General features: G+C 41.7%; 1 protein-coding gene across 1 annotated transcript in view; it reads left to right on the plus strand.

Annotated features, from left to right (window-relative positions):
• The first annotated feature begins 2,603 nt into the window (after positions 1-2,603).
• LOXHD1 (lipoxygenase homology domains 1) overlaps positions 2,604-24,741 on the plus strand; it is a 283,207-nt gene continuing 261,069 nt past the window's right edge. The window contains exons 1-3 of the mRNA XM_030567584.1: positions 2,604-2,691; positions 3,404-3,553; positions 13,096-13,291. Coding sequence (XP_030423444.1) covers positions 2,617-2,691; positions 3,404-3,553; positions 13,096-13,291 — 421 coding nt within the window. The 5' untranslated portion in view covers positions 2,604-2,616. The remainder of the gene's footprint in view (positions 2,692-3,403; positions 3,554-13,095; positions 13,292-24,741) is intronic.

A 24,741-nucleotide genomic window follows, 5' to 3' on the forward strand; every position in this document is an offset into this window, starting at 1 on the left:
AGTCATGGGTTCTCAGACGTTTTAATACTATGCACACTTTCAGTCAGTTGCAATTGCTTTGCCTTCAGTGTGCCCCGGAATCCTGTGTGTCATATTTTCATGGCATTTTGTAGAGTTGCTATAGAAAATGGTGCAATGATAATGGGGCAAGTCCTTAGAAGACTAGAGGCTTGCAACAGGAGGTGGTTCATGAGCTGTACTTATTTTATTCTACCCAGGTTTTTGTACTGTGCCTATCACTTTAATACTATAGAAGCCTTATGCAAATGATTGGGTCCCACTGTGCGTAGCGATAGGAAGGTGGATCCCTGCCTATAAGCCGAGAACTTCTGAAGTAGATCAAAAATTACTATTCACTCTGGACTGTAAAGCCAGTTTACCAGTTAATCCTTTTGCATTATTTAGAAATTCCTTTAGCAATGAATTCTCAAACATTGTGTTAGCTAGTTCTGAGCTGTTGTTGCAAAAAGCAGGCTGACTGAGACATGTACATATATTCTCTCCTGATTTTGCTATTACTTTTGATTTCTATGATGGGGCTACTATAAGGTGGGTGCATAACTGGCTGGATAATCGTACTCAGAGAGTAGTTGTTAATGGCTCCCAATCCTGCTGGAAAGGTATAACAAGTGGGGTTCCGCAGGGGTCTGTTTTGGGACCAGTTCTGTTCAATATCTTCATCAACGATTTAGATGTTGGCATAGAAAGTACGCTTATTAAGTTTGCGGACGATACCAAACTGGGAGGGATTGCAACTGCTTTGGAGGACAGGGTCAAAATTCAAAATGATCTGGACAAATTGGAGAAATGGTCTGAGGTAAACAGGATGAAGTTCAATAAAGATAAATGCAAAGTGCTCCACCTAGGAAGGAACAATCAGTTTCACACATACAGAATGGGAAGAGACTGTCTAGGAAGGAGTATGGCAGAAAGAGATCTAGGCGTCATAGTAGACCACAAGCTTAATATGAGTCAACAGTGTGATACTGTTGCAAAAAAAAGCAAACATGATTCTGGGATGCATTAACAGGTGTGTTGTAAACAAGACACGAGAAGTCATTCTTCCGCTTTACTCTGCGTTGGTTAGGCCTCAACTGGAGTATTGTGTCCAGTTCTGGGCACCGCATTTCAAGAAAGATGTGGAGAAATTGGAGAGGGTCCAGAGAAGAGCAACAAGAATGATTAAAGGTCTTGAGAACATGACCTATGAAGGAAGGCTGAAGGAATTGGGTTTGTTTAGTTTGGAAAAGAGAAGACTGAGAGGGGACATGATAGCAGTTTTCAGGTATCTAAAAGGGTGTCATCAGGAGGAGGGAGAAAACTTGTTCACCTTAGCCTCCAATGATAGAACAAGAAGCAATGGGCTTAAACTGCTGCAAGGGAGATTTAGGTTGGACATTAGGAAAAAGTTCCTAACTGTCAGGGTAGTTAAACACTGGAATAGATTGCCTAGGGAAGTTGTGGAATCTCCATCTCTGGAGATATTTAAGAGTAGGTTAGATAAATGTCTATTAGGGATGGTCTAGACAGTATTTGGTCCTGCCATGAGGGCAGGGGACTGGACTCGATGACTTCTCGAGGTCCCTTCCAGTCCTAGAGTCTATGAGTCTATGATTTTTGCTTTTTAAAACATTTATCAAACATCTTTAAAGTCTTTATCATGTGTATGGTTAGAGTTCAGTCTTGAGAATGCTAAATAAATTCAGTTCCATTGGGGAACCAGGCCCTTTGCAGTTTGTATATATTTAGTATATATAGTGGAAATTTTCATTGAGGTTGCTATTGAGCTTTGGCATCCGAAATTAATTAGTTCTATGAACAGGAAGCTTCATCTTTATCATGAGGAGAAGAATTAATTTCTGAGGAAAAGTGAACATATTCATTCTCACGTTAAAGGTCTGGAAGAATTTTTGTATGCAGTGTTGTTGTAGCACGTCAGTCCCAAGATATTGGAGAGACAAGGCAGGTGAGGTAATATATTTTATTGGACAAACTTCTGTTGGTGAGAGGGACAAACTTCCGAGCCACATGGAATTCTTTAGCTGAGGAGGAGCTGGTTGTGGCTGGAAATCTTGTCTCATCAACAGAAGTTGGTCTAGTAAAAGATATTACTTCACCCACATTGTCTCTGGGTGAACTTTTTCTATTGTCTTCAAATGCTGTACCTACAGAATCCAATTTCTTCTACAAGAAAGAGGATATTATAGCTAGAAAGACAAAATAGGGTGTGAGAATTCCTTATCACTTCAGCTACTCTTCAATATTTCTTAATTTCCATTACCTAGCCATTTTCTAGATGCGGTAATAATACCAACAATTGAAAAAAAATAGCAGAAGAGAGATTAAGGAAACTGTGGGATTTGTCCTCGTAATCCTTTAAAAAAATCCCATTTACTATCCTTATGTAATCCAGATACAAAAAATCATCAAATGTAAAGATGCTGCTATATTATCCTAAACTTGTAACCTGTATAATAACATGAAGACATTGTCTTATATACATGCTATAAAATGCCTTTTATTTATTCTGTTTTTGTAGCTCGAACCTTAAGTGCTGGCTTGAGTGGTCATAGGTATAGAAATGGTTGTGTTGATGTGTTGCCACAATATAGTTCAATGAATGATCCTCACTTGTTTGACTACTATGCCAGGAAGTTTGGACTGCGGGGGACTACCAGGTGTCTTCCAGTTGTACGTACTGTTTTATTTCAGTTTATTTGTCTATTCCACATTAGTAGGAATATTATGTTTTTAACTAACTCTTCAGCCTGAAGAATTCCAAGCTCTTAACAGCCATGCGTGTATATAATATATACAAGTATAACATTCACATCATGCCTTGCTGAAATGCAGCCACTTCTGGGGTGAAATGTTTAATGCAGGCAATAACATTGCACAACTCTGGAAGATGCATAGTAAAATAATGCAGTGTCCAAGCTTTAGGAGGATTTTAAGCAAACTGGAATTTGATCAAAACACAAAATAACATGCTGTTGGCAAAAATGTGCTGTGAATCTTTAATAGTCACAAGTAGTCAGTATGTCGTACATCCCATTTGGACTTTAGCACCATTCTCTTTCTGGTGATTTTGTAAAATAATAATAATAGGGCTATGTCATCCTATTTAACATTAGAATTGATACTTTCAAAGTAGTGTATCACCTTATTTATTAGACAATTGAGAGAGAGAGTAGGAATTATATTTATGCCAAGGTTTCCAAATGTTTGAAAAAACAGCACAAACCCCACTTGCTTTACTTCCATACAAAAACAAACTCCCCTCTCCCCCACACTCCAAAACAAGAAAAACAACACGAAAAAAACAAAAAACAAAACCCTATACAAAAAAACCTATAAGGTTTCTCAGCAATAATTTTTTTTCTTCTGTTTTTAAACTCTTAAGTCTGATCAAGTGAAGAGACATCACCAAAGTGCACCCCACTACAGGTACAAAAGTGCTAATACCGGATCCAGTTCTGCAGTGCACAGCAACGTGTTATACAAAGTCACTGTGAAGACTGGAGATAAGAGAGGTTCAGGAACTGATGCCAGGGTAAGAACATTTTAGGATCTTTTCTCTTTATATTTAGCAATACTGGAAAAATAATCCTCAAACATAAATTTGATTTACATCTGCTATAAAACTTCAGCCATTTAAAAATCAATTACTGGTGCATTTCAAAATACAAATTGTCATTTTTTGTACGTGCTCTTTAATACTAACGTGGTAGTAAGTCATACGTGTTTCTAAAGTGGGTCTTTCAGAAGCCATTAAAACAAGGGTTACTGATACCCACTAATCTGAACCAATATTAGTTCTGTCACTCTGGCTGGGGGACCCATTAATCAATGTTTACCATTTTCAACTGTCTGATTTCTTAAATAACCATAATAACAGTGTAAAGACAAAAGGATTACAGGTTCTGTTTGCTGTGAAGGAGACCAGATATTTGATGAAAGGATCCCAGTTATCCACCTGTAACTTATATAAAATATCAGAGAGGTAGCCGTGTTAGTCTGGATCTGTAAAAGCAGCAAAGAATCCTGTGGCACCTTATAGACTAACAGACTTTTTGGAGCATGAGCTTTCGTGGGTGAATACCCACTTTGTCGGATGCGTGTAGTGGAAATTGCCAGGGGCAGGTATATATATGCAGGCAAGCTAGAGATAATGAGGTAGTTCAATCAGGGAGGATGAGGCCCTGTTCTAGCAGTTGAGGTGTGAAAACCAAGGGAGGAGAAACTGGTTCTGTAATTGGCAAGCCATTCACAGTCTTTGTTCAGATATTAGGAATGGCAATATACAAATACCTGTAGGAGAACACTTCAACCTCCCTGGCCACACTATAGCAGCTCTTAAGGTAGCCATACTGCAGCAAAAAAACTTCAGGACCAGACTTCAAATAGAAACTGCTGAGCTTCAGTTCATCTGCAAATTTGACACCATCAGCTCAGGATTAAACAAAGACTGTGAATGGCTAGCCAACTACAAAACTGGTTTCTCCTCCCTTGTTTTTCACATCTCAACTGCTAGAACAGGGCCTCATCTTACCTGATTGAACTAACCTCGTTATCTCTAGCTTGCTTCTTGCTTGCATATATATACCTGCCTCTGGAAATTTCCACAACATGCATCGGACGAAGTGGGTATTCACCCACGAAAGCTCATGCTCCAAAACGTCTGTTAGTCTATAAGGTGCCACAGGATTCTTTGCTGCTTTTTTATAAAATAAGCCTGAGTAGTTGGATTCCTAAAGATCCCTTATTACCTCTTTTTAAGCCCAGTATACCAGGCATAAACTCTGCATAAGAAGGCTGAACAAGTTTCCCCTCAGAACTCATCAGATCATTAGCTTTGAGCAACTTTGAGCTCTCTGCTAATTGACAGATGGATTTCCTTCATGCTGAGTTTAATGGCTTGCTCATTGGCAGTGCAGAGAGCTACCACAACCTAAATGAGCCCCATTAACTGAGTAGTCTGGCACTTGTATGTTGCCTTTCTGTTCAGTGATCTCAAACAGCTTTACAACATTAATGAACTTAGCCTTACAACACACCTGTGAGGTAGTTATTGATAAGGCTACAAAGGTCATCCGGTGACCTCCATTACTTCAGCCTGGAGCCGTGGCGCACAAACCCTCGCAGCTCCCAGCTGTGGGTGGTGGGGAGACCCTTGGACTCTGACACCTAACCTGCGGTGGGGGCCCCCGGAGCTCCTAGCTGCGGTGAAGTTGTCCCACTGCAGGTGGTGTGGGGACCTGCAGATCCCCATTTTGTCACAGATATTTTTAGTAAAAGTCACGGACAGGTCACAGCTTCCATGAATTTTTCTTTAATTAATTAATCTTAGCCTTAGTTATTAATATATCCAGTTTATACTTTTTTTTGGGGGGGTGGAGAAGGGATGGCTGGGGGCAGAGAGAGGCTTAAGGACTTGATTTTTTTCCCCCCAGTGGCACTGAGCACCCACAATCCACTAAAGATCAATGGGAGTTGATCGGTCCCTATCCCTTATGAAAATCAGGCCACTTATTTGGGTATCTAAATATTGATTTGGGAGCCTAACTTTTAGACCACATTTTTAAAAATTAGTGCTTAGACTTCCCTGGGGTCACACAGGAAGTCTTTGATGGATTATGACTAGATCTTGGGCCTGTGTCTTAAAGAGAAAACTGCCTCTTCTCTCCTGCAACAGTAATTTTAAGAGTGGGATTTATTAGGCTATGTTTTGTTTACTGTGGAAAATTACATTGAATTTAAAATCCTTTAACGGGATGAGAGTAAAAGAGTGTCTTGTGTTCACTCTCTGGATCACACAGGCATGAGCTGAGATCATACTAGCAGTCTTTGGCTAAAAGAATGTGTCTGCTTCTCACTGACCCCACCTGAGAATCCTGCTATAGTTTTAAAAGATTAAAAATTAAATCAGGGGCCTAATTTTGAAAAGTACACCAGCATGTACTTGTATATTGAACATGAAAACATGCATATGGAGGCATGTGTAAGTTGCACATGCGTTTTGCACTTACAATATCAAATTGGATCTCAGCGACTGTTTGGGTGCACTAAAGGTAAAATTCCCCAAAGTGCCCAAATCTGACTTCCAAAAGAAACTTAGGTACTTAGGCTTGGCCTACCCTAGAAATTTAGGTCAGCATAGCTACATCACTTGAGGGTGTGAAAAATCCATACTCCTGAGCCATGTATTTAAGTTAACTTAAGTCCCTGTGTAAATAATGCTAAGTGAATGGAAGTGTAGACCTTCTTTCATCAATCTACCTACTGCCTCTGAGGGAGGTAAATTACCTATGCCAACAGGAGGGGTTCTTCTGTCACCTTAGGTAGTGTCTATGTTGAAGTGCTACAGTGGCACAGCTGTTACAGTTTCAAATGTAGACAAACCCTTAGTACCCAAAGTCCTATTAAAAATTAATGGGACTTGGGCTGTTTTGAAAATTTTACCCTATTAGTCAATTTGCATGCATGGTGGTAGTAATTACATCTGCAAAGTAAGCACACATTTTTAACGTGCGATTGTGTGTGCACATTTTTGAAATCCAGGTCTTTAATCTGTTGCACATTTATCACTACTCATATGTGTTTACTAATAAATTGTATATTTAACTCTTAATAACTCCTTTAATCTTAATGAATTTGTCATAGGGATCTTTAACGTTTTTCTCACTACTATCTTTCCTGTTATTTTTCCTCTCTCCCTGCCTCAGAATGATATTTTTAGACTTCAGAATAGAAGTCTTTGATATTCTTGGCACTCTTATGCATTTAAATTATATAATTGACTGGATGATTGTGATTACACCAGGGTAACACAGTCAATAAAGTTTCAGAAATATTTTTTCCTGAAGCAGAAAAAGACACGTGAGGACTGAAAGCAGAAATTAGTTTAATCTTAGGCTATAATCCTGCAAACACTTAACCACTGGTTTAACTCTGGTCATGTGAGGATTCACATTGGCTGTAGTGGCACTACTTCTGTGGCCAGAGTTAAGTGGATTCGCTCATACTGCTGGTTACGCAATCAGACCCTTAGTAGAATGTCTCTTGTTTTCTAGCTGAATAATTGTTGATTTGGAGACTAAGAGGCAATGGCTGATTTTAACAGTTTTTTAAAAAAGATATAATGATCATGCAACAATAAAAAATTCCTAGTGCTTTGCAGTTACATGATACCTTCCACTTGGGCCTTTCAAAGAGCTTTACAGACCTAAACTAGTGAAGCCACAACACCCTGTGAGTGAGGGGTGTATTATTGTCTCAATTTTACAAATGGGTAAACTGAGACATAGATGTGCAGGGACTTGCCCAAGGTCAGTCGATAAGTCAGTGGCAGACTGGGAAGTAGCAATGAGTTGTGACTTAGACCAAGTCTACACTAGAAAGTTAGGTTGGCATGACTGTGTTGCTTAGGGATGTGAAAAATCACCACCAGTCAGCGACGCAGTTGAACTGACCTTACCCCTGGTGTAGACTGTGCTAGGTTGACAGGAGAATTTTCCTGTTAACATAGCTACTGTCTCTCAGGAAGATGGAGTATCTACGCTGATAGGAAAAGCCCTCCTGTTGTTGGTGTAGGTAGTGTCTTCACTGAAGTGCTGTATTGGCATAGCTGCATGCTGCTGTAGAGTTTTAAGTGTAGACTTGCCCTAAGTTTCCTGCTTTAAATTGTACTGTTGTTGTTATTTATTAAAAAGCTACCTTTAAAATTAGATTTAATAGCAACATTTTAACCATATTTTTAGCTTTCAGTTAATTAGAATGTGGGAGACAATTTTAACCAAACAGTTGACTTGACAGTATTTAACATGCTGGAACAAAGTTTCTAACAGCAATGTTCTTGCTAGGATATGGGTACCAGTCCCTTTTGGTGGTTTTATAGTAGGAACAGCTGTGACTATTTATAATCTGAAGCTTCCATTCTTCCCTTTCCCTTTCACCTGCTTTTCAGTTATTCATAACTTTCTCAAACAAATTCATTCTAGGCTGGAATTTTCCATGGTTGGCTTTGGGTCAAATACAGTTTTTTTCTTTTGAAAGTTCAGCAACATGTTCTTAAAGGAATCAATTAAAAATATATGTTCTGATGTGCTCAGAAGCCTGGACAATGGCTGCCTATTTTCATAGCTACAGAAATAAGGTCTAGTTGACATGTAACGTAAAAGTAAACACAAAGGGACTGACTGATCTAAATAGGCCAGCTTTGTGTTGTGGGGAAGTGGGTGATTTCATGATACAAGTTGAAATGTTGTGACTTGGGAGGAGGGATAGCTCAGTGTTTGAGCAGTAGCCTGCTAAACCTAGGGGTGTGAGTTCAATCCTTGAGGGGGCCATTTAGGGAAGTGGGGTAAAATCTGTGTGGGGATTGGTCCTGTTTTGAGCAGGGGGTTGGACTAGATGACCTCCAGAGACCCGTTCTTACCTTGATATTCTATGACTTAATTCCCTTTATAATATGTACAAACTGTTTATATTCTGCTCCATTTGAAGTCAGCGGCTAAACTATTGACTACAGATGGTGTTAGAATGCATTTATTTGAGAGATTTAGGGCCAGATTCTAATTTCACATACACTAATGTAAATCCATAACAATCCCAATCAAATCTATAGTTACACTGCTGTGAAACCAGTATAAGTGAGATGCAAATCAGGATCTTACAAAAGTGAATCATTTACTTGCTTACCATATCTTCCTAGACAATGAAATCTTAAATGTTTTTAAGGTAGCTGAGTTATTAATGCAGGGATATTTATTGTATATTTCTTAGGTATTTCTTAAGATGAAGGGCTCTAAAGGAAAACTTAGCAAGACACGTTTATATAAGAAAACTGGATCTAATGTATCTCAACAAACAGCTGTGTTTAAAGTCTCCAAAGGGTCAATTAATACCTTTAAAATTCATGGTCCAGAAATTGGAGAAATCCAAAACATCACCCTGGAGGTAACCATTTTTTGTGACTTGAAATTAGTGTAATTTGCTAAGAGGGGGAAATATATATAATTTTATAGATCTGAATGGGTCACTTGTTTACAGTATTTTAAATGGAGGCTCACATAATTAACTGAAAAGTGAAGTGCAATCACAGCTCGATAGACCAGAGGTGAGTTGAAGGAAGAATAAGTTGTGACTCCCAGCTTCTACCCATGCTGTGCAAAAGCATGATAAAGATGATAAAGCTGTCTGAGTGTGCGATAATATTAACTTTGGAGGCTGTAGATTTAAGAAGAAGTCATGCATGGGAACAGCAAATCAATCTTCCCAATTAGCTGACAAAATATAGCAGTGAGAGAAACCCTGTGATAGAGACAAATTGCGAAATTCTGACCCAGATCTCAATTTTAAGAAGTTCTTCCCCTCCAGCAAGAGAAGGAAAATAAAACCAAAAAACCTTTCAAGGATTTTTTGGGTCAACCAATAGGAGCTAGTTAGGACTTTGAGAATTGAATTCAGATCTGCACCCCCCAACAGTTTGAGGTGTTCAGTTCTGGTGTGTTTTGGATTAAGGCCTAGAAATAATTCAACAATTATTATTTTTTCTTTGACAACTTGAATTGACAACATGGGGTTGAGGCTGGAGAAAGGTTTGAGAGGGAGAATACTAAAAAAGGAAAAGAAAGGAACATAAAAATTCTCATCACAGAGTTGTCATAAACAGATAGCTAAGGGTTAATGTCTCTTTCACCTGGAAAGGAGTAACCTGAAACACCTGACCAGAGGACCAATCAGGAAACAAGACTTTTTCAAATCTGGGTGGAGGGAAGTTTGTGTGTGAGTCCTTTGTTCTGGTCTTGTGCCTGTCTCTCTCTCGGCTATGAGAGGATTTCTGTTTCTTGCTTTCTAATCTTCTGTTTCCAAGTTGTAAGTACAAATATAGTAAGGTTTATATTGTTTTCTTTTGTATTTACATGGGTATAGTTGCTGGAGTGTTTGAATTGTATTCTTTTTGAATAAGGCTGTTTATTCATATTTCTTTTAAGCAATTGACCCTGTATTTGTCACCTTAATACAGAGAGACCATTTTTATGTATTTTTCTTTCTTTTTACATAAAGCTTTCTTTTTAAGACCTGTTGGAGTTTTTCTTTAGTGGGGAACTGCAGGGAATTGAGTCTGTACTCACCAGGGAATTGGTGGGAGGAAGAAGTCAGGGGGAAATCTGTGTGTGTTAGATTTACTAGCCTGACTTTGCATTCCCTCTGGGTGAGGGGGGAAGAGAGATTAGCTCTCGGGACTTCTGTTTTCCAGGACTGGAAATAGGGAGGGTGGAATCCCTCTGTTTAGATTCACGAAGCTTGCTTCTGTATATCTCTCCAGGAACCCAGGGAGGGAACACCTGGAGGGGGGAAGGGAAATGGTTTATTCCCCTTTGTAGTGAGACTCAAGGAATTTGGGTCTTGGGGTCCCCAGGGAAGGTTGTTGGGGGGACCAGAGTGCCCCAAAACACTCTAATTTTTTGGGTGGTGGCAGCTTTACCAGGTCCAAGCTGGTAACTAAGCTTGGAGGGTTTCATGCTAACCCCCATATTTTGGACGCTAAGGTCTAAATCTGGGAATAGGTTATGACAAGAGTATCTCCAAAGTCCCAGAGTCCTGAATCCTATCTTTGATAAATGCCAATAAATATCCCTCTCAAACCTCTTGAAGCTAATACCATGATGGAGGGAAGCTTTCTTCCTAATACATGAAGATTGCTGACCATTGACTTTTTGTGTAGCTAGTGTTTCCATAGAGTCTTACTCCTACAAATGACCAGTCCCATTTTTTCTTTTTAAAATTTAAGAAGTTGATTTTGTTGCTCTTTTGTTACACAGCTTTCTTTCTGTTGGAACCACAGTGAAACTGGATAATACATAGAGTAATAAGAGCTCTATGCGGTGTTGGTTTTATTGCATAAAAAATTCTTTGAAGAATGTTATGGTCTGTCCGCTGGCTTCTCTGCCTTTCACTCACGCAGACTCACTCACAGCTGCACCAATTAAACTCCTTGCTCCAGCATTTTCAACCGTCTCAGGGAAACCCCTCAGGCCACATGGCTTCACTCTGCTCAGTCTTTACCATGTGACTGATTGCTTTGCCTAGTAGTTTCTGTTGTCTCAGGCTATCTCATTCCTTCCATTTAGTCTAAAAGAATGGTAGGTAGCACACCCATCAGCTTTAATAAGGTCTTTGATAGTCTGTAGATCCAAGTTCTGCTTGATGGCAGCCATTAACAACATCCAGTGTAACACTAATTTTAAAAAAGTAAACAGCAAACCAGAGATTTCATTATGTGAAATATTGACATCCATGCAGGTCCTTAATAGGGTTTGGATCTTTTAGACCCATAGCACAAACCACTGTCCCTTGAGCTAATGGAGTTACTAGTAGCAGTAGAACAGGGATCGGCAACCTTTGGCACACGGCTTGCCAGGGTAAGTACCCTGGCGGGCCGGGCTGGTTTGTTTACCTGCTCGATCTGCAGGTTTGGCTGCTTGCAGCTCCCACTGGCCGTGGTTCACCGCTCCAGGCTAATGGGAGCTGTGGGAAGTGGCGTGGACTGAGGGATCTGCTGGCTGCTGCTTCCTGCAGTCCCTGTTGGCCTAGAGGGAGCCGTGATCGGCTGAACCTGCGGATGCGGCAGGTAAAAAAACCAGCCTGGCGGGCACCCTGGTAAGCACCCTGGCGGCTGCGTGCCAAAACTTGCCAATCCCTGCAGTAGAAGGTTGTTATATTCTGTGTGGACCAGCAACTAGAGCTGGAAGAAACACAAATTTTGTAAGTGTTTATTCACAAATATTTGCTAGACAAGGAAGGAATGTAGAGAATCAAGAACCCTGGATTTAATTCCAGGTGAGTTTTAGTGGCTATAGACCCTTGTGCGCCTGTCCTCCTAGCTGACCTTTCCCTACTTCTGCTTCTCCCTCAACTCCTCCCTTGTATTTGATCCCACCACTGTTCCTGTCCTCCATCATGTCTGCCTCTGTTCTTGTCTGTTCCTGTCCTCCTTTCTTCTCTTCTCACTACTCTGCTTTTGAGCAAGTCACTCAACTTCCTCTTTGTCTTCCGTGGTAAAGAGACATCAGGATGCAGAGGAGGAGGGTCATTGAGAGCCCAGGAAAGACCAGACTTGAGAGCAAGGAAAATGTGTCACAGCTGAGAGGGGCATAATGTTTGTTTGAAGTTAGTGACAAGACGAGCAGCAGAATTTGCAGATTCATAAGAATCTGACAGGGGCTGCAATGTAAATGCTTCTACAATGCCTCCAGGCAAGGCATGACTGAGGTTATGGAATGAAAGACTACATAGATCTGAAACCCCAGAGAGGCCGACACAGACTGGTCAACGTAGCAATGCCTGAACCACCTGCACATGCAAACTGGCAGATCAAAAACTAATATGATCAAATGCGGCTATTCTAATGACACAAATATATGTGAGTGTGCTGAGGTGCTGACCTTGGAGCATCTGCTCATTTCCCAACTCTTTGAGGAAACCTGTACAAAGGAGGCTTTTGCTGCAGCAATGGAAAGAGCCATCACTTGTGCATAGTTCTGGAAAAACATCTAGTTTGTGACAAGGACATGAGAAGAAGAAGCAGCAGCAATTTCAGGAAAAGTCTTGCTCCGTTCCTGTAGTTCTGAGTTGGAGCATGGTCATTTGTTGTGTGGAGATGGTGCATGTGAAGTCTGAATAACCCATAGGAACTCTTTTAGGATGGAGGATACCCTGTGCTACCAGCCTTTAACAAAAGTCATATGTGAATTGCACCTTTCAGGGGCTTACGACTTGGACAAATTGGGATGTTTTTCACAACAATGGGAAAAGACACGTTCCTGACTCTAGGCCGACCTTGTGCCAAATTTCAAGCCCTTACAGGTCACCACCAGTCTGTTAGGACAATTTCTAAATGAAAAGTCTTGTGGCATGTCCCATAGGTGTTAAGATTTGTGTGTGTGTGTGTATTCATGGGTAGGATATGGACGTTATGGCACGCAGATGTATGCACACATGTAACACATGCAGTGTGTGTGTATTGAAGTTTCACTAGACCTCACATCCCTGTAATCTCACTTTTTAAGGCTTTGCATGTTTCTGTTTCAGCATGATGGTCTAGAGAAGCAGCAAGCCTGGTATGTGGAGGAGATAACTGTGACCAATACAAGCCGTGAGAAGACTTGGCACTTCCTATGTCGACAATGGCTATCATTGTATCATACTGCCTGCCAGCTCAGCCGCACCTTTATGCCCACTGGCAAAGGCAGACTCGCTGTTGTGGATGGAAAACCGGACCACACAGGTAAGCAGAGTGCCGCACTTTCTGCAAAGCTGCAAGGAGGGTTTCTTTCATGGTAAATGCCTGCCTGTCCTGTGTACACCCCAATGTGCAATGTTCAGTTTCTTGGTGGTAATGTTTCATGCAAGCACATACATACGTACAGAGACATAACAATAATTGGAGGATAGGACTCCCTGTGTCCATCATGAGGTGGGGATACATTCCTTTTATTAACATACTACTGGTTATCTGTATCTAACTGTACATGTTGTAACGTGAAATGTAAAGACAGATAATGCAGTTCCCTTTCACATTAGACTGAAATGTGTTGCTCTGTGCAGCAGATGGCGGCTTGTATACTCATCATGAATTTTTATTGTCTGCTTTAGTGTCATGCTTGTATCTGGGAATCTAAGCATAGGTCACTATACTATTATTTAATTCCAGATTGTGAATGAGAGGCAGGAAAACCTCCAAGTTCATGCACATTTTTCTTGTGAATTGACACAGTGAGATTCCTGGGCTGTGCGTATCCATCTGGGTTGCTGTAGAATCTGTGCGCCAAAACAAAGGGACGCAGAGCTAACCAGACTTAAATAGTATAAATGGTGTTCCTGACTGAAAATATTGGCTTCAGGATCCCATCAGAGTGTTTCTTCTTAAAAACACATAGCAGTAGGAGTACTAACTGAAAAAAAATGACAACAATAATAAATAAATAAATAAATAATACAAAGCCAGGCTGGCTTGTGCTCTACATAAAATAGGGTACGGGAAGGTGGCAGAAGAGGTAAGCAATAATTACTGGTTGGAAACAGGCAGAATTGGTAAGGAATGAACTCTATTCTCAAGCTTGTAAGAGAACAATACAGTTTAAATACAGTGACTCCCTGAGGGAACTGATGGGCAGGATCCCCTGGGAGAATAACATGAGGGGGGAAAGGAGTCCAGGAGAGCTGGCTGTATTTTAAAGAATCCTTATTGAGATTGCAGGAACAAACCATCCTGATGTGTAGGAAGAATAGTAAATATGGCAGGCGACCAGCTTGGCTTAACAGTGAAATCCTTGCTGATCTTAAACACAAAAAAGAAGCTTACAAGAAATGGAAGATTGGACAAATGACCAGGGAGGAGTATAAAAAAATTGCTCAGGCATGCAGGAGTGAAGTCAGGAAGGCCAAATCACTTGGAGTTGCAGCTAGCAAGAGATGTTAAGAGTATCAAGAAGGGTTTCTTCAGTTATGTTAGCAACAAGAAGAAAGTCAAGGAAAGTGTGGGCCCCTTATTCAATGAGGGAGGCAACCTAGTGACAGAGGATGTGGAAAAAGCTAATGTACTCAATGATTTTTTTGCCTCTGTCTTCACAAACAAGGTCAGCTCCCAGACTACTGCACTGGGCAGCACGGTATGGGGAGGAGGTGACCAGCCCTCTCCGGAGAAAGAAGTGGTTCAGGATTATTTAGAAAAGCTGGATGAGTACAAATACATGGGGCTGGATGTGCTGCATCCAAGGGTGCTAAAGGAGTTGGCAGATGTGATTGCAGAACCATTGGCCATTATCTTTTAAAACTCATGGTGATCGGAGGAGTTCCCAGATGACTGGAAAAAGGCTAATGTAGTGCCCATCTTGAAAAAAGGGAAGGAGTAGGATCCGGGGAACTACAGGCCAGTCAGCCTCACCTCAGTCCCTGGAAAAATCATGGAGCATGTCCTCAAGGAATCAATTCTGAAATACTTAAAGAAGAGGAAAGTGATCAGGAACAGTCAGCATGGATTCACCAAGGGCAAGTCATGCCTGACTAACCTAATTGCCTTCTATGAGAAGATAACTGGCTCTGTGGATGAAGGGAAAGCAGTGGGCATGTTATTCCTTGGCTTTAGCAAAGCTTTTGATACAATCTCCCACAGTATTCTTGCCAGCAAGTTAAAGAAGTATGAGCTGGATGAATGGACTATAAGGTGGATAGAAAGCTGGCTAGATCGTCGGGCTCAATGGGTAGTGATCAATGGCTCCATGTCTAGTTGGCAGCCGGTAATAAGCGAGGGTCGGTCCTGGGGCAGTTTTATTCAATATCTTCATTAATGGTCTGGAGGATGGTGTGGACTGCACTCTCAGCAAGTTTGCAGATGACATTAAACTGGGATGAGTGGTAGATATGCTGGAGGGTAGGGATAGGATACAGAGGGACCTAGAAAAATTAGAGGATTGGGCCAAAAGAAATCTGATGAGGTTCAACAAGGACAAGTGCAGAGTCCTGCACTTAGGATGGAAGAATCCTATGCACTGCTGCAGACTAGGGACCAAATGTCTAGGCAGTAGTTCTTCAAAAAAGGACCTAAGGGTTACAGTGGACGAGAAGCTGGATATGAGTTGACAGTGTGCCCTTGTTGCCAAGAAGGCTAATGGCATTTTGAGCTGTATGAGTAGGGGTATTGCCAGCAGATTGAGGAACGTGATCATTCCCCTCTATTTGACATTGGTGAGGCCTCATCTGGAGTACTGTGTCCAGTTTTGGGCCCCACAGTACAAGAAGAATGTGGAAAAATTGGAAAGAGTCCAGTGGAGGGCAACAAAAGTGATTAGGGGGCTGGAGCACATGACTTATGAGGAGAGGCTGAGAGAACTGGGATTGTTTAGTCTGCAGAAGAGAAGAATGAGGCAGGATTTGATAGCTGCTTTCAGTTACCTGAAAGGAGGTTCCAAAGAGGATGGGTCTAGACTGTTCTCAGTGGTACCAGATGACAGAACAAGGAGTAATGGTCTCAAGTTGCAGTGGGGGAGGTTTAGGTTGGATATTAGGAAAAACTTTTTCACTGGGAGGGTGGTGAAGCACTGGAATGGGTTACCTAGGGAGGTGGTGGAATCTCCTTCCTCAGAGGTTTTGTCAGATCAGGCTTGACAAGGTCCTGGCTGAAATGATTTAGTTAGGAATTGGTCCTTGTCATAAACCGATAGCTAAGGGTTAATGTTCTTTTACCTGTAAAGGGTTAACACAGGGAACCAAACACCTGACCAGAGGACCAATCAGGAAACAAGACTTTTTCAAATCTGGGTGGAGGGAAGTTTTGGGTGTGAGTCCTTTGTTCTTGGTCTGTTCCTCTCTCATCTCTGAGAGTGATCTTCCTATCTCCTGGCTTTCTAATCTTCTGTTTCCAAGTTGTAAGTACAAGGATAGTAAGACAATAGGTTTATATTGTTTTTCTTTTGTATTTACATGTGTGTAGTTGCTGGAATGTTTTAAATTGTATTCTTTTGGAATAAGGCTGTTTATTCACTTTTTTTTCTTAAGCAATTGACCCTGTATATTGTCACCTTTATACAGAGATATTTTATGTCCTTTTTCTTTCTTTTTATATAAAGCTTTCTTTTTAAGACCTGTTGGAGTTTTTCTTTAGTGGGGACTTCAGAGAATTGAGTCTGCAGCTCACCAGGGAATTGGTGGGAGGAAGAAGTCGGGGGAAAATCTTTGTTACATTTACTAAGCCTGACTTTGCATACCCTCTGGGTGAGGGGGAAGAGAGATTAGATCTCTCGGTACTTGTGTTTCCAGGACTGGAAGCAGGGAATCTCCTAGGGTCGTCCAGGGAGGGGAGCCTGGGAGGAAGTAACAAGGAAACAAGGGGTGGGGGTTATTTCCCTTTGTTGTAAGACTCAAGGCATCTGAGTCTGGGGGTCCCCCAGGGAAGGTTTTGGGGAGACCACAGTGAGCTAGGCACTGTATAATTCCTGGCTGGTGGCAGCAATTACCAGGTCCAAGCTGGTAACTAAGCTTGGAGGTTTTCATGCTAACACCCATATTTTGAACGCTAAGGTCCAGATCTGGGAAGAAATGTTATGACAATCCTGCTTTGAGCAGGGGGTGGGACTTGATGACCTCCTAAGGTCCCTTCCAAGCCTGATATTCTATGAAATAACAAACCTTAAGAATAAGTGAGTATGTATATGGTGTCCTTTAAACCACATTTCTGCCCTCTTGAGCCTTGACTTTTCAGGACATAATTTTGTGACACTTGCCTAGTTTTGTGGTAAAATAAATTAATGATCTGCAAACAACAGGAACAACTACTTCATAACTGGTCTGTCAGCTCAGAAGTCAAGCAGCGATAGCCTGTAATTTAAGAGCTAACTCCTGAGCTTCCACAAGTCGGAGCTCCCTTTAGCCTTTTTGTAGGTCAGCCACTGGAGTACAATGACTCTCTCTCTCACACACACACACACACACACACACACACACACACACACACACACACACACACACACACACACACACACTCTTTCTCTCTCTCTCTTACTTACTTTAATGAGACCACATGTGTAGAGAGTGGCCCACCTTCACAACTGGGTGACAGAATTAAGGCATAAATTCAGTATTGTCTTCCCTAACATGGTTTTGTTTGTTAAAACTGCACTATAAACTTCATAGGGTTTTGTTCTGAGAGTGTTTACACACACAATCCCAATGCCCACACATAGTAACCGTAACAATCTCCAGGGTGATCTGTACAAACTCATTACCACTACTAGCAGCAAGTGAAACAATCGTTAAGAAAATGAATGTATGCAGTGTAGTCATAGTCATGTTGGTCACAGGATGTTAGAGAGACAAGATGAGTGATGTAATATCTTTCATTGGGCCAACTTCTGTTGGTGAGGGAGATAAGCTTTCAAACTTTTCAAAAGCTTGAGCTCTTTTTACAGGTCTTGAGAGCTCCGTATAAGCTCGAAAACTTATCTCTCTCACCAAAAGAAATTGATCCAGTACAAGGTATTATCTCACCCACCAAGTCTCAAGAAAATGAATGGGCATTCTGTTATTGGCTCTGCCACAGATTCCTGTATGATCTTGGGCAAGTCACTTAGGCCAAAATCATGAAACTTGAATACCTAAGGTTTAGCACTTAAATAAGTGCCAGCCTTTCAGAGGTGTTGAGCCCCTGCATCTTCCTTTTCTCCTGGGACTCCAGTAAATCAAGGGGAGTTGTATAGGCGGAACACCTCTGATAATCAACCCACTTATTTAGTGCCACCTATCACTAACACCATTTTGTGCAGTGCCTCGCTGTTCCTTGGAGGTCTCTCATGTTTATATACTGAATCAGATGTTCCCACATATGCACTCAACCTAGCTCTGCTTAGCTTGGGAAGTCTGATGAGATTGCTATTGAAGGTAACAGAATTGCAATTTATTTTAATGCTGCTGTTCATGCTTGAATAACATCTTTGTTAAAGGTCAGACGCCAGCCTTGACTCACAGCATTTTGCCTTGTTTTTAATTCACAGGGAAGAGAGTAAAGAGAAAAAAGTCAGTTTAACTTTACCTTTCCTGGATTTGTCACATCTTATTTTTCCTGCAGTGTTAACATTGACATGTGTTAGGGCAGATTCACGCTAGGTCTGTCTGCAATGGAAAGGCTGTCAGGATGGGTATTGAGGCAGCCAGTGCAGGTGCAAATATTGGGAAAATGCATATTAGAGATATTCAGGTGTTGGGAATTAGGACCTGCAGCAGAGCCAGTCTCCGGGCTACTGAAGCACACAGCTGGCCTGTAGTAGGCTGCGTAATTGGCTATGCCACCTGAGCGGACGGGTCAGCAGATGTGGTTTAGCAGCATTTTCCCATGGCTGTGACAGCGCCTGTGCCTGCTTGTTCCCAGCCTTGGCCCCTGCCTTGCCTTGCTCCAGGTAACTGGGTTCTGATCCTCAGTGCTGATTCCTGACCTCTGACTCTGACCCTGGGCGCTGATTCTTGGCTACCGATGCCTGCTCTAACCACTAGGCATGCCCCAGCCACTAGCTATGACCACTCACATCCCGGTCGCTGAGAGCAGAACCGCTCTTCATATCCCCTGACTTGAAGTAGTAATAGCAGCCGAATCACATACAGGGTTTACAGTTTTGTTCGACGGCTTTCAGCACCCACAATGTGAACATTTTTCCAGCACTGTTGAAGAAGTCCAGGGCATGTGCTGATTTGACACATGAAGTCAGTAGTCTCTGGTGGCAGGAGACTATGGAGACCTCTGAAGAACCCCAAGCTGCCCAGCATGGTTGAACTTTTAGGGGACGGTAGTGTTAAAAATGTTGCCAGTGTTCCCCAGGGGTGAATTCCCCTGCAGACGGCATTGACCAGGCTGGCATGGGAAGTTGTAATTTGCACCTCCTTCTGCCACCACAAGTGAATCCTGACTAGTTTCTTTTTACATTTTAATAAAGAAAAATCAGAAAGGTTCAGGGTCAGGTTTCCCTTTGTGAACAAGACTTGTTATTGTGAACCTTAATTGGCAGTCAGGTCACCACCAGTGCACTGCCTAAAAATAGGCATCTCCTTGCTTTATTTATTAATTAGGGTAAGTATTTAAAGGTTAATGTCCAGGGCTGCAAGCACTGTTATACCAGATGTCAGCTGTGCTATAGAAATGTACAGCTTCTGTTATACTATAAGGGCAGAGGTCCACATTTTCAGTAGTGGCCTTTAATTTTGGGAAGTTGCAGAGTGCTCAGCACTTTTGAAACTGGGGGGAATAGTCTGTTGCCAGTTAAGTACTTGAGCCTTTAAATATGCATAACGAAAGTGCAACGGCGTACATACAATAGGTCTCTGTGTTCATAATCATGCATATTGTACAGTAGATGTAAAATGATTGGGATCTGATTTTTATAAAACATTGCGTCCTTCAGCAGCACCTTCTAGGGACAAACTGAACACAAGCCTATAGAATGCTGCAAGCTGATGAGCACTGAACTGTGGCTCCCTAATGGAGCTGACAGGGGGCATCATCCTGCTGTACAGTAATATTTCCTGGCAATTGTTGAGCATAAAATAAGAACATAAGAATGGCCTTCTTGGGTTAGGCCAGTGGTCCATCTGGCCCAGTATCCTTTCTTCCAACAATCGCCAGTGCCAGATATTTCAGAGGGAATGAACAGAAGAAGGCAATTATTGTGTGATCAATAATGTCCAGTTGTCCAATCCCAGGTTCTGGCAGTCAGAGGTTTCCGAACACCCAGAGCAGCTTGAATCCCTAATCATCTTGGCTAATAGTCATTGATGGACCTATCCTCCATGAAATTATCTAATTCTTTTTTGAACCCAGTTATAATTTTGGCCTTCACAACACCCCCTGGCAATCAGTTCCTGTGCTTTGTGTGAAGAAGCACTTCCTTTTGTTTGTTTTAAGCCTGCTGCCTATTAATTTCATTGGGTGACCCCTGATTGTTGTGAAGGGGTAAATAACACTTCCCTGTTCACATTCTCCACACTGTTCATGATTTTATAGATGTCTATCATGTCCCTACTTGGTTTCTCTTTTCTAAAATGAGAGCCCATTGTGGTAAAGTGTCTCTGAAATAGTTGTCTTTTTTTTTTTGAAGGAACAATAACACCTCTTCAAAATATTTCTTGATTTTAATGGTACAGCAGCTCCACTGTACTTAAGCTTATGTCAAGTCTTCTGTTTCAAGGGCAACTTTCTAAGATCTCTATAATCAACATGTCAGAGTCCTTTGAAATTTGGAGTGCCGCAGGAGGGTGCATGGTAGGGTTAGTAACCCAAATTTGGGGTCATTTGAACTAGGGGTTGCAGAGATATAAACCCAGAAAAGAATAACCATTTTTCCAAATATTTCTAGGTGGTTTTTTTTGTTCAGAGAGAGAGGTCAATTTATTGATGTGATACAAGTCAAAATGATCTCAGTTTGTTGAGTTTTACCGAAGGCAGTGCATGGCACCCAGTAAATCTGCCGGGGACGCAAATTGAGAGTGGTATTAAAGAAAATGTGCACTTTTACAGTGCTCATGTGCCAATGCAGAAAAACTGCTAGAGGGTTCCATTCCCACTATTTTATATGCTTTAAAGCGCAACCCTTTCAAGTATTCTAAATCTGACCTGTTAATTTGGATTACTTTGAAATCTGTGACTCATGAGGGCTTGGGGTAGCGTTATTGATCAAAATTTGGGGTCATTTAACCGAGGGGGTTGAGTTTCATCCCTTCCATCCCTTCAAAAATGTTTTTTCTTCTGCTTTGTACTGTTAAACTGAGAGGTACTAATGGATGGCTCAGAGACCTCATTGAGACTGATGGCTGTGAACTCATCCTTCAGTTGACATAACTAAGTCTAAGTTAATCACAAAGGGGGGTTTGAACTATAACTTGAGATTGCTACAATCTTTGAATCATGGGTGGCAATTTTATTTTCTGGGGAATGTAATAAAAGTCTGTTTTGGGGGAAAATTAGACCTGGGAATGCTTCCTGGGAGGGGAGAGGTATGAGGGGGTAGAAGAGTGGAAGAGATGCCAGGGCTGAAGCAATTAGGTGCAGGGGCTCAAGCAATTTTTTCACTTTCATAACTGATGTTGTAAGCCTAGAGGTGCTGGGGCTATTAATTGCCAAGCCAAAAGGCAAGCCCTGGCACAAATTAAGCACTGCTCTTGGCACTGTAAGATTCAGGAGGTTCCAGATTCTGGTGTACACTCACACACTTAGTCAACTCCCCAGAAAGAATACCACACATGTAAACTTGAGAACCATTTCTCAGCCTTTTACAACTCCCTTACACATACTCACAGGAGACCATCTTAATCTACACTTCACTTAACCATCATTAAAGCATTGGAATCCTCTCATACTCTACCTCACTGCGCATAATATCCTTGGTAATAAAAGCCGTCTGCCCTGCTACTGACAACCTATGTAATTTTGCAAAGAAACGATGGATACTGCATCCTGAAGGTACACATACGCCGCTTCCCTTTGCTCTCACATACTAGAGGGTGGAAAACATAGATCTTCTCATATCACAATCACAGCTTGATCACACACCTCAAAGAAATCCACAGATCTCACAAATGCATCTCTGCCAAACAGAGCTAACTACTGCCTCTGCCATCAATACAGCTACACCTGACACCGACCATACTCGCTTTACCTGGAGTATATTCAGAGAATAAATGCTTAGACTGCTCTCATATCCCAGCTCACTATTGACAATACTCTTTGTAATAAAACCCTGTGCCCTGCTAATTATATGACATACGCAATTCTGCATTGAAATGATGCATACTGGATCCTGATGGTACCCCGCAGCTCTTCCCTTGCTTACACACATTGGAAGGTGCAAAACATACATCTCCTTATGTCATAATCACAGTTCTGTCACACACCTCAAAGTAACCCACACGTGTCCTAAGATCACAAATGCATCTTTACTAGGCAGGCTCAGCTACTGCCTCCACCACTTAATGCAGGTACACATAACACACTGCCTGCTTCTAGAGTGTATGCAGATAATTGCCACTGACGACTGCCTGCTGCAGGAGGAAACAGAAAAGAGCATAATCCTTTTTTTCTTCTTCTCCATTTTGTCCTTTAGTAGTGTTAGATGGAGTCCTGGAGATGAGAGTGAATGGGTTATAAAAGAGCTTGTACATTTCAGTAACTGTGGGGTTAGCAGAGTAAAGGTATATGTGTTTGTGTTTATGAGTATTGAGGCATGCTGAAAGAGGGCAGAGTTAAGGTTGCATGAGCAACCTTAACTGTGCATTTCCTAGTTTTCAGAAGTTTGAATGTTCTTCAAAGTTCTGCAAGTGGAAGACATGCCACCAAGCAACTGTAACTCTGTGTAAATGTAGTTTTTTGCCACTGAATATTTCTTCCAAATCAGAAGTAGGTCCTCCTTTGCCAGCTGCAGATGCAAATAGCAATCTCTTCTCCTGTAGCACTTACAAAGATAAGGAATATTATAATATTATCCTCTGTGCAGATTTTAGAAACTTTCCTATGGAAACAGCAATAACTAAATAGCATGTAACGTGCATAGCTCTGGTAGCAAATACTAAACTCCACAGAGGCATAGATCTTTCTCCATAGTGTCTTAAATGAAGAAATCTCTTGAAGAAACCCCAACCCTGCTGTGACACTCTGTACTTCGGGGGAACACCCTGCACCCTCGTGTTCATCCTTATAATATGATTGTGTGGTATCCAATGCAAAGTCTGTTATGTCGGGTGTCTTCGGAAGGCTCATGATGCACTGAGCATGGTTGTTATAGTGATGTTATAGTAATTGTTACAGTAATGTTATAGTAATGTTATAGGTTGTAATTTCAAGTATCTAGTTATGAGGCTGAAAATGTGTCCTCATGGGTTAAAACAAGCCTGGGCAAAACTCTCCAGGAGCAGAGGGGCAGCCAGTTTACACCTCATCAGGACATGTATGGGACAAACCCAGCTCAGCCTCACAAGAACAAGGTATCTGTTGGACTCTCAAGTGAGTCACCCCCCTACCCTTGGTCAGTTTGGAACTGGGATGCAGTAATGCTCACCTGACTCTGAAGTGGGGGGAGCAAAGCGAAGAGGGAAGAAAGAACATGGTAAAAGGGAGAGACGTTTGCCAGGCTTTCTCTCTTCCACCTCCATCTACAGACACCACCACCAAGTGACTGAAGTGCTGATCAAAGGGGAGAGCCAGGCTGAAGGGCAACCAGCCAGCCTGTGCTGAGAAGCATCTAAGTTTGTAAGGGCACTGAAAGTGTTAAGATCAGCTTAGAATGCGTTTTGCTTTTATTTCATTTGACCAAATCTGACTTGTTGTGCTTTGACTTATAATCACTTAAAATCTATCTTTTGTAGTTAATAAGTATGTTTGTTTATTCTACCTGAAGCTGTGTGTTTGGTTTGAAGCATGTCAGAGACTCCCCTTGAGATAACAAGCCTGGTACTTATCAATTTCTTTGTTTAAATTGACGAACTTGTATCAGCTTTTAGCGTCCAGCAGGAATAACTGGACACTGCAAGATGGAGGTTTCTAGAGTTGTGTCTGGGACCGGAGATATTAGCTATTGTCATTCGGTTGCACAATCCAAGCAGCAACTGGCCAAAAGTGCTCAGTCACATAGCTGGTAGCAGCTTACGTGCCAGAGGCTGTGTGTGAACAGTCCAGGAGAGGGGGTTCTCACAGCAGAGCAGGGTAAGGCTGGCTCCCAGAGCCGAGGATTGGAGTGACCTAGCAGATCACTGGTCCAGATAACACCAGGGGAACATCAGAGTGGCGTGGATTTCCCCCAGCTATAAAATGAGAATAGCAAAACTGATCTCACAGGAATGTCGTGCAGTTTACTTCATTAATATACCTAGATACTGTGATTGGTGCTCTATAGATTTTTAAAAGATTTATGGATTACATTTAAGATTCTTGGATGAAGCACTGAGTATTTGTCATAAACAGATAGCTAAGAGTTAATGTCTCTTACACCTGGAAAGAAGTAACCTGAAACACCTGACCAGAGGACCAACCAGGAAACAAGACTTTTTCAAATCTGGGTGGAGGGAAGTTTGTGTGTGGGTCCTTTGTTCTTGGTCTTCTGCCTGTCAATCTCTCGGCTATGAGAGGATTTCTGTTTCCTGCTTTCTAATCTTCTGTTTCCAAGTTGTGAGTACAGAGATCATAAAACAATAGGGGTTATTGTTTTT

Source organism: Gopherus evgoodei, chromosome 6, assembly GCF_007399415.2.
Source record: "Gopherus evgoodei ecotype Sinaloan lineage chromosome 6, rGopEvg1_v1.p, whole genome shotgun sequence".
Classification (NCBI taxonomy): Eukaryota; Metazoa; Chordata; order Testudines; family Testudinidae; genus Gopherus; species Gopherus evgoodei.